At 32.2% G+C, this 21,223-nt stretch overlaps 1 protein-coding gene and 1 long non-coding RNA gene across 2 annotated transcripts in view; both read right to left on the bottom strand.

Annotated features, from left to right (window-relative positions):
* Window positions 1–21,223, bottom strand: part of LOC105326240 (acetyl-CoA carboxylase) — a 48,328-nt gene that overhangs the window by 19,001 nt on the left and 8,104 nt on the right. The window contains 5 exon segments of the mRNA XM_066071081.1: window positions 9,359–9,472; window positions 10,020–10,133; window positions 13,076–13,197; window positions 13,495–13,583; window positions 15,302–15,402. Of these exon segments, the coding sequence (XP_065927153.1) occupies window positions 9,359–9,472; window positions 10,020–10,133; window positions 13,076–13,197; window positions 13,495–13,583; window positions 15,302–15,402 (540 nt within the window).
* Window positions 18,740–20,893, bottom strand: LOC136271315 (uncharacterized). Its single transcript, XR_010709230.1, has 3 exons — window positions 20,649–20,893; window positions 20,151–20,250; window positions 18,740–19,748 (listed from the first exon to the last, which is right to left on the bottom strand). It is a non-coding gene; the product is annotated as an uncharacterized lncRNA (long non-coding RNA).

Below are 21,223 nucleotides of genomic sequence, written 5' to 3'. Positions count from 1 at the left end.
AATAAGGTTTTAAAAATTTAAATTTCATCCTGGGAGTCAAATAGTAGCAGAAAATTGACGTTTATCACTAAAAAAACAAACATTGATCCAAGAGCTCCTCTTATGATTTAATGGATAGACAATCATATCTTGGGATATGATAGGGACTGTTCTATAGATGTGCAGTAAGGTTTTCAAAATTTAAATTTCATCCAGGGAGACAAAATGTAGCAGAAAATTGACGTTTATCACTTAAAAAAACCATAGATCCTAGAACTCCTTTTATGATTTAATGGATAGACACATCATATCTTGGGATATGAAAGGAACTGTTCCATAGATGTGCATTACGGTTTTGAAAAATTAAATTTAACCCTGAGGCCCATTACCTACCGGTACATACCTTTTGATGCCCTTTAAGGATCAAGAATATATATGGTTAAGGGGTGGGGATCTCAACCGTTTTCGAGATATTCGTGCACTTCCTGTTCAAGGGGGGTCATGACCACCCCCGGGGCCCATGACCTACATACCGTTTGATGCCCCTTGACACAAGGAATGAGAATATATATGGTTTAAGGGTGGGGATCTCAACTGTTTTAAAGATATTAAGGGACTTGCTGTTTGAGGGCATCAGGACCACCCACAGGGCCCATGACCTACATAACATTTGATGCCCCTTGACATCAGGAACATGAATATATATGGTTTAGGGGTCATGATTATAACAGTTTCTGAGATATATGGTAATTTCAAATTCCTTGGGGGTGGGGATGACCCCAGGGGTCAGATCTAATAAACCCTATATATTGCCAGTAACAGCCAATATATGATTATGAAAACCTTATATTATTATCTTTGTCCGTATTCAAGTTACCATTTACAATAGAGTCTATGATTCTTCCTACAAGGTTCAATGTTAGATGTGCACTGTTCCATAGATGTGCATTACGGTTTTGAAAAATTAAATTTAACCCTGAGGCCCATTACCTACCGGTACATACCTTTTGATGCCCTTTAAGGATCAAGAATATATATGGTTAAGGGGTGGGGATCTCAACCGTTTTCGAGATATTCGTGCACTTCCTGTTCAAGGGGGGTCATGACCACCCCCGGGGCCCATGACCTACATACCGTTTGATGCCCCTTGACACAAGGAATGAGAATATATATGGTTTAAGGGTGGGGATCTCAACTGTTTTAAAGATATTAAGGGACTTGCTGTTTGAGGGCGTCAGGACCACCCACAGGGCCCATGACCTACATAACATTTGATGCCCCTTGACATCAGGAACATGAATATATATGGTTTAGGGGTCATGATTATAACAGTTTCTGAGATATATGGTAATTTCAAATTCCTTGGGGGTGGGGATGACCCCAGGGGTCAGATCTAATAAACCCTATATATTGCCAGTAACAGCCAATATATGATTATGAAAACCTTATATTATTATCTTTGTCCGTATTCAAGTTACCATTTACAATAGAGTCTATGATTCTTCCTACAAGGTTCAATGTTAGACCCCACACCCTTTTGACACCCCCCTCCCCCCCCTCCCCCTCCCCCGAAAAGTGGTTGTCTAACCCAAAATGAGAAAAATCAAACCAGGGTGCACAACTAGATTTGCAGGCCTATCATATCCTAGAGTTTTGTACAATTATGTTCAGCCATCTCTGAGAAACAAGTTCAGAGCGGGAAAGAAGAAAAAGAAGATGAAGAATATATACATGTATTAAGAACCGTACAAAAACAATAAGTCTCCAAACTTCATTCAGGAGACTTAATAATTAATAAAGATTAAATAGAGATAGGATCATCAAACATCAATAATTTAAAGATAATTGACAATTTCTGATTCTAAGGGGGTCAGGATGACCCCTTAGGGTCATGACTTACATGCCATAATGATCTGATGCGCCTGCATGACCTAAGGAGGAATAATATCTTTGGATTAAGGTGGGGATCTCAATGGTTTTTATGATATTTGATAATTTCAGGAAGAGCACTTGGGATCATGACCTACATACCATCTTAAATGCCTTGAACAAAGAAACAATAATATAATATGTACATGATATATGATGCAATTTAAGAACCCAGATATAGATCAATCATCTGTTTTGTAATACTTCCTATGTATAAATACATGTACATGTATTAGTTTGTGTTTTGTTCTATACTATTCATGTTCATGACTGTTGTATGGCTTAGTCTTATTTTAAATTACATTAAAAAATTGTCAAATATATGACTTGGAATTCCCACTCCCAAACAAACTCAAATATAAACTGTTCTCTCCCCCCCCCCCCCTTCCTTGTCGAATAATCTATTAAAATCAAAATATAATTTGGGTGTCTAAAAACTTTTATAAACTGGTAAAAAATGTTATTCTTAAAAAAAATTACATTACACCTTGCATAATTGACAAATGATCTATTGAGATACGATCAGAGGTCATATTCCTACCTTGGGATCAATAAGTAGTATTCATTGACAAGTTAAAATTAATTAATAACAATAAATGATTCAAATTATAAATGTTTATACTCCACATTCATCCCCCCCCCCCCCCCCCGCAATCTAACCTGCTTATAAAGATTCAGTCTTCTTAATACATTCTTACATGTGTACAGTAGCAAATTTTAAATCATTTCTTGATTGCTTTTTCTCTCGTGATTCACATTAACATTTTGGAAATTGCTTAATTCAATTTTTAAGATTTATAAACAAAATGTTATATGCATCACTGCCATGTGTATTCACCTATTTGGGGCAATTGTAAAGTCTCCTAAACAAAGCAGTGACATCATTAGGCTAGGAATTACCCACATGGATCAAACACTACTGTATAACATATGAATAAGATAAAATACATTATTATTTCTAGTTCTAAAATGTCAGGGTGTCTCCAAGGGGGCATAATCTTACAATACAATTTTACGCGCAATGACACAAAGAGCAAAAATAAATTAAACGGTTTAGGGATGAGGATCTCAGATCTCAGAAGTTAACAAAATATACAGTGTATCATATCATTTCCTATTTCATAAAGGCGGGGGGGATGGGGGGGGGGGGGGGGTTTAAAGACAACACCCGGGGGTCATTAATGTACTTTACACCAGTTGATGCATCATAATGACTTTAGAAGATATTTTGTATTTTCCTGTTTCGTGGGGTCAGAACAGTCCCATAAGGTCATGACCAACATTGTATTTGATGCATTATAATACATTAAGAAAGAAATACTCCTTCCTTCCTATTATTACTCATATAAAAAATATAAGTGTCTACACTTACTTACATATGTAATACACAAATTTAATAAGAAATTGTTTATACAGGGTCAATATGGGGTCAACTCAACAGTGCATGCAGTCTGACAAATGAAAAAAATAACTTTTGCAACTAAAATGACAGAAACTTTACAAATGCGATAGGATAGGTAACGATGATAAGCTTATTTAAATATTAAAAGATGATGATACAGTATGCTGTCAAAGGGAGATTACATTTAGAAAGTGAAAGTAGAACTTATATACATGTGTATGTATGCTGGCAGGAATCCCATGCTGGCATCTTATTATATTGTGCTACTGCTACTATATGTATTATGCTTACCTAAATTGGTCAACATCATAATGATAATCCAATTAAAACACAATAATGAATTCCTTTAGCTGATCTTAACTACCGTAATCCTTTTCTGCATACGGAAAACACAGACATGTATGTATGGGTGTTGCTAAAACGCGGAACGGAAAACGGAACGGAATGGAAAATATCATCACTTTTATCGCTTAAAAAGGGTATAGACTGGCCAGAAACGATTTACTTTGTATCTTTTATTTATATCTAATGAATGATTATCAACATGTTGCTATCTTGTTAATATTCATATGAATGTCTATTAATTATAGCATTGTACTGTGGAATCATTAGATTTCATGGTGGCTCAATTTTCGTGGAATTCGTGGGTACCTCTCATCCACGAATTAATATCCTCCACGAATTAATAAATTAGGGAAATAAAGACATATTTCCTCTGTAGGTTTAAGAGAATACACGAAATTACGTCCCCACGAACCTGTAAAATTTAAGCAATCCACGAAAATTGGCCACCACGAAAATTAATTCTTCCACAGTATTCATTCGGCTTTAGTTGAGTACGAAACGGAAAAATCAAATGTATACGAATTGTGAAACATTAACATGATTAAACGAGAAAATTAGCTATAACTTTTTACTTATTTCTCTTATATGGTATTGCTGGCATATTAGCGTAACGTACGCAGTTAGTGAAAGCGTTTTATGCGTGTTTTGAGTATTTTTATATTATTTTCAAATATGATGTACATGTATATACTTACATCAAAATTGTGAATTTTCGGTGTTCTAGACGATCTTTTATCATATAGACGATACAGTATCATTGAGATGGAAGAAAAAAACTGTAGGACTGACGACATTAAAAAATTAAAATACAGTAAACATTAAAATACCCGGTAATTTGTGAAACTAGTAATTTGTGAAACTAGTATTTTTAGCAATGCAATTTTGTTTACGTTTGCATTACAAAGCATGCAGTTGTTTTAAACAATAAATTATTCCAGCAGCTATATACATATGATCCGAATAGAGAGCTCTAGACGTTGCCTAGTTTGATTTTCCGATTATATATTGGGACTATAGTCTGTCAATCCCAAAATATTCATGCAGCACATTTGGACGATTTATAATGGAAAATGTTGACATCTTTTCTCCATTTGGAAGTCACTCAGAAGACCTTGCACAATTTTTCAACACTATCATCCGGGTCTGTTAAAATGCAAAACCCCGTAGACTTCTTTATTTTTAGCCATGTATTTATACCAGCTGATAAGCTAGAGAGGACGTTTTAAAGAAAGAATAATGAGAATGTTTAATGCTTCTAAAAGAGAATCGCTTGAACCCTGAGGTATATATAAATATACAGCAAAAAGTGAATCGAGGATATTTTGGGACAGAATATAGTGGTCAATGCATGTACTGTTAATTTTGAGGAAATAAATATTCTTGAATAAATAATCTAATATTGCTAATCTTTCAAAAAAAATTAAAAAGGTACATAAAGTATATTGTTTTAGCATACTTGACAAATCTATGAGGTAAATAACATTAGATAAGATTTTCTGTTTTCCTTCCGTTCCATTTTCCGTTCCGCGTTTTAGCAACACCCATGTATGTATACACGTGAACCCATCTAATCGAAGAGCTGGGTAAAACTAGTACCCGCTAATGAGACATGCAAACCTGTGTTGTGTACGTAACTTCAGACAAAGATCAGTCATTTGTAACATGCATGTATTTTTATGACCTATTCTTCAAATCCACTTGCACTATTTTATTAGGTAAATAACAGCTTTAAGGTGGTGCAGGACACCTGCATATTGTGATGTACATGTATACTTCCTATTGAGATAAACAATAAAGTATGTTGAATATTGATTAAATATTTACCCCCCAAATAATGTTACCTAACATTGAAGCGCAATGGGTTAGAGCGTTTACATGTCTGTAAGAGCATTGGGGTCCAAGGTGTATTTTTGGTAATTCACGAATTTTCATGGGGAGGGGGGTCTGGACCCCTCACTCCCACCCCTTCTCTAAATCTGTGCACACGATGATGTTCATGTAGGCACACAGAAGCAAATCTAAAACCGGCAACCGCCACGGGGAGGGGGCATAATTTATTTTTAATTTTGTTTGTAATAATTATATAGACCATTATACTTCCTATGACATAAAATGTTAAGATTAATGATTAACTGAAAATTCACTGCAAACAGTTTTACCCCAAATTGCACATAAAGTGCTGCTCATGTCACGATGTGTATTATCATATGGGCAGGGATCTCATCCTTCAGTTATGAAAATTATAATTTTTAAATGTATTACCGGAATTTGCATGTAGCCTTCATTTTTAATTAAACTGGTACAAAACAGTGTTATTTAGGGGCAAACACATGGTGCGGGTATTACTGTCTAATGACAGCATCTAGTTTTACTTTTTCTTCCATTTCATTTATATTTTGAGCATTTTGAACAATTGTTATTTATCAATTTTACAAGTTAGACACTGTCACAATAAAGAAAGCTTGACTATTTAATTGCAATTGTGTTTTCTTAATCTGGAAAATGAGACCTGTTACACCATTGACATTATTTGAAACACCATTGACATTTTGTATGCTCTAATTATGTTTTACCCATTTAAATACTTGATTAAAAGATAAAAGTAAAAACAAATTTATTCTAATAAAGAAATGAAATTATCCACATCATATTTTTATTAAAAAATCAAATTTTTTAATGACTTATAGTGTACAATAATATATGTTATTCCACTGACATTTCACATTCCCTATTATGTTTTACTAAAATCTTTCAAATACTTAAAGGTAACAAATGCTAGCTGAGCTTCAAAAAACATATATAGACAAAGAGGAAGTGTATATGCATTGTATGCATAGATTTTGGAGAAAATTGAAGAAATTTCAATTTTATTGTCCAATGTGTATGATTGATATGAGCTGGTATAGTATTGAAGATGTTGTTTGTGAGATTGATGAGCCGAAGAAAGTTCGAACTCGGTACAAAGTGGATAAAAGTGTGTGGATGCCAATAGTAAAAAATATAACATCAAAGAATGAGTGAATTCATGTAAAAAAACATCTACATGCCATTTTTGTGTCAGTGGTGTAACACTGATTATAAGTGGTGTAACAGTGTGTCTATCTTCAGAATATAAAAGAAGGAGGCAAGAAAACTTTTATTTAAGATCAAATTTATCATGTTTTAAATGCAATCAAAAATAGAAATTAGTTTATTTTACAAAATTTAACACGCTTATCTCTTATTTATTATCGCTAGGTCAGTGGTGTAACTTTTAGTCAGTGGTAAAACATAATAATCAGTGGTGTAACGTGCACATTTTTCTCCAAATAAAATTAACTGACAATGATTCATGTATATTTGAAAACACCAGTGCAATTACAATAATGTCTTTTTTATGCTCCATTAAAAGAAAAATCCAGTTGTGTTCTTTTTAATGCTCAAATTAAAAATTTGTTGAGTAACATCAAGACTTTGTCTCAAATGTTATGTTGGTCACTATGTAAATGTGTCAAATATTTTCTGTTATCTAATTCTAATAACTTTAAATGAAGTTTGTTGATATAAACTTTATGTCCATCATTTTAAAAGAATTATTTTATTTTATTTAAGAATTTTTTCCTATACTATATGCCTGTAACACCACTGACAAAATTTTCACAGTTCATTTAATTTTAGTCTAATTATCAACCAAATGGTAGATTCCAGTGTTTGCAAATTTTTAGATGTTATACTTCATTGTTTGTTAAATGTGTTTTTTGCAATCAAAGTAATTTTTTCACCAATAATTTTCTCATGTTTTACATATTTAAAAAGTCTGCATATTTTGATAATGACCCATGTATTATTTCTCCAGATTTTGTATTTCAACACACAGTTGCTTACTCAAATGACCTTTAACACATATTAAGTCATTTTACATTATTTGATAAGTTTCAATCTCTCAATTATATCGCATTGATCAAATGATTGCCATGACCTTAAGACACATCAGCCAATAACTCCCAAAATATTTCATGAAGTATAAAAAAGATCTAATATATATACAGTGCTGCTATCGTGAAAGTTGACAAAACTATCCTATCCTATCCTATATCCTGTATCCTGCATCCTATCCTGCAAATAAGCTCTATCCTATCCTATCCCATACCCTCAAAATATAGGAATGCAAGTTAAATGAAACAAAATTTAAGAATAAAATGATTTTATCAATTAATGTAGTACTCAAATTGAATTATTAAATCTTAAAACCGAATATTCTTCGAACGGGATAACTCACTTACCTGTGCTACGGTAGAATTAAATCGTACGCGGGATGGACAAAATAACGTAAACAAACAGGTAAGCGATTCCATTTTTGATTTTATTATATTTATGCATAACAAACGAAAATAACTTCGATGCACTTATTGAGGAACTATTTTGGCACATATTTTTATCCAAATATTTTCTTATCACATATAACTGAGGGTAATTATCATTATTCGAGCGATTCGTTCGGCGATAATTGTAAACACGATCTGGAAATAAATATTTCCTTTAGGAAGTTTATATCGTTTAAAGTTAAACCACTCGGAGTTATTTTTAAAGTATAAATTCTTAAACATTTATAGCAAGCTAACATTTATTAATTCGATATGTTCAGGTTAATATCGGACAGAAATATGTGTCCCTGTTATTGGGCATCGAAGAAATTATATGAAACGTGAAGCAATGTCTGTTTCTGGTATACATGTTTATCTTTTAAAATGCCGCATTGGTCGTTTATAAATTCAAGCTTTTATTACTTTGCAGACTTTAAATGAAGTAAATACAGAAATCTATTTCTGACGTTGTCAAATGTTGCATCGAATTCTCGCAGTAACTCCGTACTTGCGTACAAATTGACAAATATGTCACGCCGACATTTTAGCGCGCATCAATGTTATGCACCGCGTTCTTGATATAATAATTATTCTTAAATGGTTTAACTTTCAAAACGTATTAAATTGACATTGAAAATACATTGTTAAGCCAATTTTCGTTTCGCAAAATAACTCTGAAATTTATACTCGAATCTGATTGGCTACAGGATGCAGGATAGGATAGGATAGGATAGAACTTAACTTTTATATTTCTATCCTGTGTCGTGCAACCTGCATTCTATCATATCCTATCCTTGTCAACTTTCAGGATAGCAGCACTGTATGAACAAACTTAAAATAATTAAGAACAAGAACAGGAAAAAGAATACGAATAAAAAAAAAACTGCAAAACTAAATGTCAAATAACAAAATAATTTCAAAATTTATGTTTTATATTCATAACTGTATGAATAGGAAAGACAATCAAATAAATTGAATAATTTAGAGAAAAATAAATTACTTCATACAAGAAATCCAGATATGTCTTCTCCATCTACATAACATGTATCAATAAAATACAGAAAACACAATATAATCTTAATTTAAGAAATTGCCAATACTTCCAGCAATTTCCCTTTGACAGAAGTAAACTTTATTCTTGACATATTGAAATTTAATTCATTAGTTTCTTATTCAGTTTTGATTTTGTAGTTTTTATCCTTTTTTAAATTTATTCTTGATTTTGTATTTTAAATTCATATTTTTTTTTGTAATTAATTTTATTCTTAATTTACCATAAACAAATACATAGTAATTATATTCTATACAAATTTGTGAATCTTTATTTACACTTTACAGAGATCTTTTAAATTTGATTCACCTGAAGATTTTCTGGGTTGAATTCTGGTCCATACATGTCGATGGCAGACAGGAAAATGGACTCCATCTGATTGTGTCTCAGTTCATAGGGTGGTGTGTGGGCGGCAATCAACACCTGGAAAATCAAAGAACTGAAAGTACTGAAAGGAACTTTTGTTCAATAATCAAAGTACTGATAGTATTGAAGAAATTCAAAAGAAATAATAAATGGTTTTATCAACTTTTTGTTTTGTTTCAGAACATGCAATTAATAGGTATCAAGTTTTAGACCAGTCAATACCTTTCAAATGAAAAAAATTATAACTTCTGATGTAAATAAAAACTAAAACTTAAATTCAAATGAATCTCAAATATTTACAGATAGTTTTCAAAGAATGCTTAAATAAATGTTTAAGATTCCTAGGGTAAGGTTTGCTAATAAAACAGTGTTGTTGAAAACTTTAAATATTTAAAGAATGGAAGTGAGACAACATTACTGGGAAAGTGAAATAGTTTTACATTAAAGGTACTCTTAGACTCTTCAGATCGTTCATAAATATTGACAATTTCTTTCTCTTAGATCTATATTCCAAGTATTGTGTTAAAATTCATAAAATATCATTGTGTAAGAGTATCAGGTCGTTTTATTTTTTTGAAATAAAAGAACTTGTATCACTACGAACTTGTCTGGCCCTGAGGGCTACTTTGGCATTCTCTGCATTGTTCAGTGTGGTAAGCTCGGTCAGAATGGAGGCTAACTCGTCCGTCAAACCCGCTTCCTTCCTACACATGTGGTCCTACAGAATTCAAATAAGCAAGCATGATCATTCCTTGCAGAGAAATAACTACCGTATTTTTCGGGGCATAGGCCGGTATTTTTTTCCTCCGATGAGCGAGCCCTGGCCTATCCCCCGGGATCGGCTATTCTTAGACTCAAAGTTAAAAAAAATTAACAGTAAAATATAAAATCCACTGTTTTTATCCGTTGTACTGTTGTAGCAATTTATTATGAGGGTTGTTTTTTTTTCATCCGTTTGAACTATTGTTCGATAGTTGTCCCGTTGATAATTTTTGTAATGACATCATGAGTAATAAAATGTACAGTACTGTACGAGGTATTTCTTTACAATCCCAATCAAAAGAATTTTTTTCCCACGTTCGTGTATGAACCCTGGAAACTATTATTGCGTAGTAAAAAAGAAAACGAAACCGAGTAGAATGTAATATGACAGAATTTTGGTGAATTCTTCATGTCTGCGTTCGTAGGAATCACTGGTCTTGGGTGTAGAATAAAAATGCTATGTGTTTTTACAATTAATTTTCTGTTGGATGAAATAACGGTATTCTGGTGTCGTGTGTATATACAAAGGTGTGAAACCCGTGACTAAAACACAGCCTGGGGGCACGTAGCCTAGTGAACACCGTTACACTTCATTGCATTAACTGTGTTTTTAACATTACAACTTCTCTGCATAACGACAAGTCACTTCTTAATAAATTAATGGAAAGAACACAAATGTTTGGTATTTCGTTTTCTCATTCATAGCGATTACGGGGGATAACTCTATTTGAATATGAAACCACGTGTTGAGCTAATGGACGCCACTCCCCGTATTAACAAGTAGCTTTCAAAGTATAACTTGATTAAATAAGATTTAGCAATAAGGTATTAATAAAATATAAAAGGTTTGGTAAAATATTATACTTAGTTCTACCAGACAGAACCACGGAGGTTGGTGTTGCAATTAAATTTACACTTAGTCTATGTAAAATTACGATACACAACGATACACCGACGAATACGGAAGAGACCAAACAGCCACAAAACACAGATTAATTTTTAAAAATTGCTTGAAATATATATTATGTATATATATATATATTAACCCTTAGGCAGCTGCATTAATTTTCGCCAAGATGGCCGCCACTGCTGAATTAATTAATCACAATTAATGGTAATTGACCATCGAGTTTTAAAATCATATATCTCAGCAACTATTTATGCTACAGTTACCAAACTAATATTTAAATGCAAGAGAAAATGTTGAAGATTTCAATGCAATGCTCATTTTCTTCATTTAACTTGTATTTATTAATCTAGGTACGTTCAAATATTAAAATCAATGCCTTTTATTGTTCCATTCTTCAATTGTCATATTTTAGAACCCAAATGACTGTAAAAGTTCCTTAGTATATGAATAAGTCATACATTGTTAGATTCATTTTTATTCATATCATTTTTGAACATCGGGTAAACAATTAATAGGTCAAAATAACTGAAAAATAAAGAAATACATCAAACACTTTATCAATGTTTTTTAATGTTGGTCTGATTCACTTTCTCGGACTGCTCACGTCTCTCGGTAAAGATGTTGATCAATCAAATAAGAATTTCCATAAACATATCATTAAAAAAAATTAAGAAACGATAAAGGTTCGTAATCCTCCATTTTAGTGTTTAATTTTTCCTCTCTGGTGAATGGGATATTCCATGGCGGTCGATCAACACGCGACCAGCCTACCTCGAGATCGGCATCAAATTCTTGGTCATTTCTTGGCACAAAGTCCATCAAAGACACATATATCAATAATTCAACATCTTCTAAGTTATGTACTGCAGGATTAAATCCATCAAAAGTATTTACGTCTTTGCTATCACTGTGAAAAAAGTTCAAAACTTTCGTCTCGTCGCTTCATTCTACGTTCGCCATTTTGGCTACAAATTCAAAACATTTCTCGGAAGTTTACCGCTCTATAGCCTTTATTTTAAACTCTTGAAAACTCTAGAAACCTTCCGAAAACATCAATTGACCAATCAAATTTCAATCCTAACAATAGCCATCGTGTTTTTGTTCAAAGCGAGGCTTGGGGAAACCTTAGATAACTCGCTCTCGGAAAAACGACAATAGTCGAGCGTAGCAGTGGCGGACCTTAAATTTCGGCGTGACAATAGTCGCGCGTAGCGGCCTAAGGGTTAAGCAAATTTAATAACTTTAATTACTCTTTTGACTTTCTACATCGATATTCTGAAAGTATATACTTAATATGGTGACTTTCTTAATCAGCGGTCATACTTTCACTATAGTATTCATCGATTGAAAATCGGCTTATCCCCCAATTAGGCTAGTCTAAGGATTTTTCTTGAATTTTGTCTTAAAATTAGCAATTCGGCCTATGCCCCACATCGACATATGCCCCGAAAAATATGGTATTGGCAAGTTATAACACACACAATGTGTATAATACATGCAACAATTAGTCTTATTTTGAAACAGGTTTTACACTGAATTATATCATGTTTACAAATTTGATATTGTCATATAACTTCATAGCAAGACTAACGGCAAAAATGTATCAATATGCCTGGCGTTACGTTTGAATTTTGTACAATTTTACGTCATTTTAAGCATGTTAAGGGTCAAATAACCGTTTTAATCTACAAGGAAGAGTAAAAAAATTATATTATAAGGCTTAGCAATGAATTCAATATTTATTTGTTTTATACGATATAAAATGGTTTGAAACACTTAACGCTTTTTTATATGGCGCTTCGCGGTTTATAAACTCTTTTAAAATACAGATTTTATTTAATGTGTACTACGTCATCAGTCTCAGGGAGTGGTGATGCGGAATCAGAAACCCACAGTATGATGATCCGGAAAATCGGATCACACTCTGTAATATTGATAGTATCAAGAAGGGAAAATTGATGGGTATATATTAAAGAGTGTTGCCTTACAATAAGCATGGTGACCAGCAGGTTCTTGTTCTGGACGGCCAGGTGGGAGAAGATGCTGCCCGCCACAGCGGACATGTCCTTGGTCTTAGAGATCAGCTGTGCTATACACTTGTCGTAATGACCTAAGTAAACAAAACGAAAAATAGCTATCAACATCTTACCATATACAGGTGCACATTAAACCAACACAGGCGACTTCTCAAGTTTTCAAATAATTATGAGATTACAATATAACTTTACAGTTTAAGAGCTTTGATATTGACCCCTGTAACTCCTGGACAGTCAAATCTTACAATGCACCAGTACATGTACCATTAATTGGGACTGTTCAAATATAAACCTTAGCATTAACAAGTTGAGTTAATAGTTATACAGAGTTGTAGATTTGTGTGATCCCTGGCTTGACAGCGACATCTTACCATGTTGGAACTGGACCTCCACCCTGACATACTGCTTCAAAAGTTCCTGGACCACGCTCTTCATGTGACCACGGATCCCATTGCGGTACCTAGAGATCAGAGGAAATTCTGGTTAATGATAATACTTAGTCTAGTTAACAAAAGCACTTGCAATAAATGAATAAATATTTATGTTTATTTAAGTTAAGAACATTGCATACATGTGCAGTGTCACTATTTTATTCGTTTAATAAATGAGACTGGAAACTGCAGTGTCAAACCATGCGAGTTTTGAAAACAAGTTCATGTATATTAGTCCCTCCACCTAGACATATGCTGTATATGGGGATATTTTCACCCTATGTTATTTTTCGCCCTTCTAAATTGCAAATAGTTTTGCCCAATCTTGAATTGCCCAGGCACAGTTGCATAAATAGAGACTGAGATATGATATGAGAAATTTGAATTCGCACGGCCGACAACCAGGGCAAATGGGGCAAAAATAAAACAGGGGTGAATATTTCCCTATATACAGTAGAAAATTATATGCGGAAATTTAAAGCAAGCTGAACTGTGCAATTTTCTACAAAGTTTTTTTTAACTTGAGAGGTTTTTTTTTGCATTTACTAGAGAGGCAAGTATGATGGCATGGTGTTGTTCATGAGTATTAAGGAGTTTAAATGTGAAAAAGATTCAAAAAAAATAATTCAATTGAAAATAGGAAAAGGGGCACACACATTCAAGCACAAAACACAGAATATCAAAATAGCTGACACATACACAAAACACATGTTCAAAAAAAGAATGTAGATCAAAAGCCAATTGACACTCATCAATTTATGAAGTGAAACATACAGTCATACTAACTCACTTATTGTAGAATATGAAATGAAAATAGCTTAATAATATACACTGATCACATTGTGACATAAAAAGCATACTTAACGACACACAGCACATACATATCACAGAGTGTGATTCGACATACACATGGAGAGGAAAATATGTGAGAAAGGGGTTAATGCCAGAAGGTTTTCTCAGTCAAGTCTGCAAGATTTGACTACCCCCATCCACCCCCTACAGACCTAGGTCCTGAACAACCTAAATGTTAAAAATAAATTGTTACAAATATGTAATGGATTAATTTATTTTAAAAATGGAGAATAACATACATCATATAATGATTTTTTTTTTAACAAACATTTATAACCCAATCAGTATTATTTTTCTGGTCAAGTTAAAATCAACAGCAAATATCAGGTGGTTTTTTGAAATATTAAATTCAAAACTGAGCAGGTTAATAAAGTTGAATTTTTGGTGTCATTTTAAAGATCTGTGAGTGAGACAAATCTTCATGTGAGAGCAAATGTGTAATCATTATGTCAAGAAAATCTTGCAGTCTTGTGAATCTACAATCTTCTACTCACAACCCACTAGCATTACCCCTTAGTTCCAGTGTGAAGAGAATATGAAACATGCATTTATTTACAGACAAAAGAAAATGCATCCAAAACATTTCAAAGACTCCCTCAACAAAAAAAGATGGGTATTAAAAAAATAAAATACTGACAGAGAAAAACTTTCTACAAGATTTCGTGCAGAAAACATGATCTACACAATATTGAACATTCATGTAATTATAAGTACATCAAACATTTAACCTTTTGTTATGCATTAACAAAGTTATTAATAATCAAAAAGCAAAATTAACTATGGTTTATTATCATGCAAATAAATGCACAGAAAGCTTAAATTAAAAAGTTTGTCTATTAGGTTTTGAACAGAAATGTGGATATAATAAGCGTGAATTGTCACTTTGACCCCTGACCTTTGAACTAGTTGCACTATGCCCTGGGTCGTCATGAAGAAGTTTTCTCTCTCTGTTCTCCGAGTCAGTGTGGCCGCGTGGCTGTCTATCATGTTCGCAATCTACAAACATAGGTAATCACAGATTACAAAGCTCACCGAGACGAGACATCACCCTTATGAGACTTCACCTTTATGAGACCACCTTTATCATATTAAATGAAAATCATATTTTATTATCTTGGATATTCATGGATTCTGTTTTGACACAATATCGTTATATCATCTGTTAAAAAATTGTATGATAATCATATGTTCATATGTAAATTAATACAATAATATAAAATTAAATATTGCATCCTATCATATTTACAACATATATCATTAATACAATAAAATACCATAATAAACAACAATGAGATATGATATTGTAGCGTATGATATGACATTGTATTGTGTTATACGCTATTGTATTTGATCACATAATACAATATCATAATATATATACAATATAGTATTATATTACAATATCATATTACATAATACATCATAACATTGAATCATATGATATAATATTGTATAATATAGTATGATATGGCATGATACTGTATCATTTTTGAAACATAACATGATATTGTATCATATGATACAATATAATTTGATACAACATTGTATCATATCAAATGATACAATATTATGTGATATTGTAAAATATATAATACAATTTTATATTATACACAATGTATCATATGATACAATAATATATTTTACAATATCATACCATACAATTTCATGTGATGTGATAAATAAATATATCATATTGTAAACCAATATCATATTATACAATATTGTATCATACGATATTATATAATATTTCAGTATCATATTATACAATTTCATGTGATATAATTCTATAATTCAGAAACTTATATCATATTATACAATATCGTATGATACAATATTATAGAATATACAATATTTTATCATAGGATACAATATTATATTTTGCAATATCTTATGTAAGAGTATCATATGATAAAATAATAAATTAATAATACAATATAATATCAAACAATATTGTATCATAATATACAATTCTATACATATCATGTTACAATATCATAACATAAAATATCAAAAAAATTGATACTATATCATATCGTATCAATCATATCGTATCATATAACTTTTTATAATATTACATATGATATTATATTGTATCATATTAAACAATATTGTTTCATACCATACAATACTATATCATAGGAATTATGTTATAACATTTATCAACAAACTCATCTATCTATCGAGCAGGTTTGAGTGAGGTAGGAGATTTCTTTACAATCCTTGATAATGGAGATCAGGCTCTGCATCTGAAGCAACCTCTGCATTTCATTTAAATTATAGTTAAATCAATTATGCAAGCTATCAGCTATAAAACATGTGACCTGTTCCCAAAAAACTAAACCTCATCCAGCATCCGAAACCTATGACTCAGATTCAGCATTCAAGCCTGTCAGGTGCATCAGTATACATAAGACGCATCTCCATGCAAGTTTGGTGAAGTTCAGACCAGTCATAACTAAGATATCATCATCAGAGGGCACTAGCAATTAAAACCTTAACCTGCTCCAGCATCTGCAAACTATGGCTAAGATTCAACATCCATGCCTGTCAGGTGCATCTGTATCATAAGACACACCATCCATTCAAGTTTGGTGAAGTTAGGACCTGTAATAACTAAGATATATTTTTAGCATCCTTGATAATGGAGATCAAGCTCTGCATCTGAAGCTTCCTCTGTGATTCATTCATATTACAGTTTAATCAACTATGCAAGTTTCAAATAGTACTATTATCTATTAAACATGTGACCTGTTTCAAAAAACTTAACCATATCCAGCATCTGAAACCTATGGCTCAGACTCAGCATTCAAGCCCGTCAGGTGCATCAGTATCACAAGACACACCATCCATGGAAGTCTGGTGTAGTTAGGACAAGTAAAAACTATACTTAACGATATAATAATCAGAGGGTACCTGTTTCAAAAACTTTAACCAGCTCTAAAAACCTTAACCTCCTCCAGCATCCAAAACCTATGGCTCAGATGGTGCATTCAAGCCACTGGATGAAATATCTGGTTTCAGCGCTGCGGAAACCCTTTGGAAACTCTGCGGAAACTTAAGGTTACTTTAAGTTTCCGACAGGTTTCAGCACGGAAACTTCAAGTTTCATTAAGTTTCCGCAGTGCTGAAACTTAGGCTGTCCATGAATCCAAATGGTTTCCGCAACGGAAACTTACTGAAACTTGAAGTTTCTGCATAGTTTCAATCTCCATATACGTTTGGGATACATATTGTTTACAAATGGTTTCCGCGACGGAAACTTACTGAAACTTGAAGTTTCTGCATAGTTTCAACCTTCATATACAATTGGGAAACATATTGTTTACAAAGGGTTTCCGCAACTGAAACTTACTGAAACTTTTTATATTTTTGCTTTCACAAAAGCTGAGCAAGGTTTCTACTTTATGTAAAAAAAAAACAATTTCAAACAGTTCCAAATTTATTTTGTTTAAAAATCTGAAATTGTTTCCAATAATAAATAAAATACAGCCAAGATACAATAATGGAGGAACATCCATATGGCAATTCCCTTATTAGGGACTTTTATTTAAAAAATGATAAAATTGCACAAGAAAAAAAACTCCCATAGAAATCTTTACATTTGTATTTTTTTCATCTCGATTAAATGCCTATCAAATCTCCCTTTAAAAATGCAACAAAGATCTTACTTTTTTAAAAATATGAATGCAATTTACAAAATAACTGCAAGTACATGAATAAACAAAGAAAACTTCACTGTTACATGAACATGATACACTTGTCTCAATTTGTTTTGAACTACAATGAATATGTACACCATAAAATATTTTTGAAAAGTCTAAAGTATCCATCTTTAAAAAAAAAATGTACACTACAAGATAGTAGTTGACTATAGAGGTATGACCCAGATTTGATTTGAATATGTCAAAAAATTCCAAAATGAGGTCAAAGTGACCCACTTACAAGTTGGGATAAACCTTTTCTTTGTTAGTAATATAATCTAATGTTTTACAATAGAACAGGATTTGATATCATTTTTTTGATAATCCATTAAGTCCAAAGTGAACTTTTCATTTCCACCCATGATGTACCAACTGATCAGATTTTAATATCATAAGCCTGTCAGTATTTAATAGATGACCCATAGGGAGATATGAAAAGCTTGTTGGCCAATAAAAAGCTAACAATGGAGCAGTCTGTCAAATCATGTGCAAAAATATGATGTACACATTTAATTAATTATGCTGATTGCAACACACTTCATTCCTGATGAATATTCTTCTTTACACACGGTTTACCTTCCTACATTTCACTACTTTACCTACATTAATATTTTTAAATCCAAGACATGAAGTAAAATATACATTGTTTATATATGACAAGTATTACTACATGTACATGTACTTGCTTTTTGTAGCATGAATGTATAAAATACAAAGTATCACACAGATCATTCACCTTACAATTCTCATCAATACCAGCATTTTACTTATGATATAAAAGCTAATTCCAATTATATATTAGTTACATAACACAGATTAAAATAAAACCCACATGGAAACAACTTTCCATCCAAGTAATTTTGTTATATAAAAATTGTAATACATGGGGTATATGTTGTCTTTATATTTTTTCATATACGACATAATTGAATATTGTTTGGTGTATTTTATCATTTCTATGACCCATGCATTCATCTCCTAATGCAGTGTTTTTACATTTAAGATTGGTTTCTTAATTTTTCATATATTGCTGCAAATAAAAACTAAGTTATCAATAAATGTTTAAACAAAGAAAATGGAAAAAAAAGTAGTTAACACTTATCAACTTGGAGGTGTGAGGATATATGTTACATGGAGCCTAATATTTTATGCAATATATGCAAATATAACAAATTATTTAAGAAAATGAAAGTTAATATCTGCAAGGTTTAATCAATCATTTAATAAGTCAAAACCATGTGATTTTCTAAGATTCTAGCTTACAGACAGACATTGTAATATACTGGTATTTGATCATATTAAAAAGTACTTTTATAGTTTATAGGTTTTTTGAAATGAGAATACTTTACAGTTAAAAAGTCTTGTTCTGCAGAGGTTTAGTCGGGTCGTAGAGATGTGTCCATTCGAATCAATAAGGAGTGTCCTTGGCTGTTGTTGATGTAACCTGAGTCGTAGTTTATGGAAATAGGCCTTTTTGGGGGACTTTCGAGCATTGTCCAGACCAGTGAAGCACTCATATGATCACATCATGGCTACAGCAGACTTTAATAGTAGTTCTGGACAGTGGTAGCATTAAAATTCTTCTTCTTGCGGTGAACTTGTTCCTTTCACTGGGCTGTACTTTATGTCTGTTCTATTTATCTTAAACAAGAATAATAAAGTTTCATTTAGATTGTTAAACAATAAACATAAGTCATTCAGCCTAACATGTAATAAAAGCATTCTGAATAAAATTCTGCATACAGAAGCTACTATGCAGTTGCCAGTTGCTGTTTAAACTATGTCATATAATGACTACAGTAGTATCTGGTCTAAAATGTTTCATTTTATGTTTGAGGCTATGTTATTTTCATTTTGATTCAATTATTGTTTGTTGAACAATGGAAAAACTTATCAACAATAAGTGTGTTTCACCCCCCCCCCCCCCATCAACCTCCTTTTCAAGAACTTAGACCTGGATTTCCCAAAAATTACTACAGTAAATTATAAACATCCAACACATGTATAAGTTAATGGTGAAAATAATCAATTTCAAAGCAATACCTTGCGTTCACATCGTCCAGCTGGTCAAAACATTCACCCGAATCACCGAACAGAGGATGCAACTAATCACCGGAAACATTGACTTTGTATGCTGTCAATGCTGAAAAAGAAAAACGTGAAAGATTTCATTTTCCGGATTTAATTAATAAATTTTTTTCGTTACATTTAGAGTTTGTAAATTGTATAATGTGCGAAAGATTCATTGTTCGTCTTGTTTACCAACCAAGCATTCAATTTCATATATAAGGGACGTTTATATAATTATATATGTGTATACCGTGGATAATCTCGATTATCATGCATATAAAGTTGGTTAATGGTTAACTTGGTCAAAACGTATATTTAAAAGAGATACGGTAATAAAAATCAAAACGCCGAACCAAGTTTGAAAAAATGACGCCATCTTGATTTGATGGCGCGAGATCTCGTTTACAAATGAGAGATAAATTAGAGCCTTGAAAATGTTATTGGGAGTATCTATATTGTGAATTAAGTTACCTTGACATGAGTTCTTCGTTCCTGCATTATCTCCTTGTTGTAGAGGCTATTAATACTTCTCAATTCTCCATTTTACAACAGCACCTTCTTGTCCATTTTAACCTTCGCTCGGAATCATAAAGTGCGCCAATACTGACCAATCAGAACTCGCTAAATCTTGGAAAAGTGCATCTTGGGATAGTTTAAAAAGAATAAGGTTTAATCAAAATTATCATTTCTTACCGAATAGTATACTTTTTACATGTATATTTATTTTAAATAAGAACTGTCGGAGTCAGTATTTCCTGGTTAAATACAACAAAGTATTGGCGTGTGTTTGTTACAATTGTATTTGTAACACGTGATTAACCAAAAAAAATGGCCGACCGTTTGTTTACAAATGTCTAATGAAATTAAACAAGTTTTAATGAGACATATGTATCAGATTTTGTCTTTAACTATATTTTATTTACATGTACTGATGATTTTGCCAAACTAAATATGATAGAGCCACATATAGTTTACTGACAAGTTAGTCTTCACTTGTCCAATTTTCACCGCGATTCTAAGCACGGTCAAATTCTTATTCAAAATAT

Source organism: Magallana gigas, chromosome 9, assembly GCF_963853765.1.
Source record: "Magallana gigas chromosome 9, xbMagGiga1.1, whole genome shotgun sequence".
Taxonomy (NCBI): domain Eukaryota; kingdom Metazoa; phylum Mollusca; class Bivalvia; order Ostreida; family Ostreidae; genus Magallana; species Magallana gigas.
Note: the sequence above shows the minus strand (reverse complement) of the source record. Positions and strands in the feature narration are given on the sequence as shown.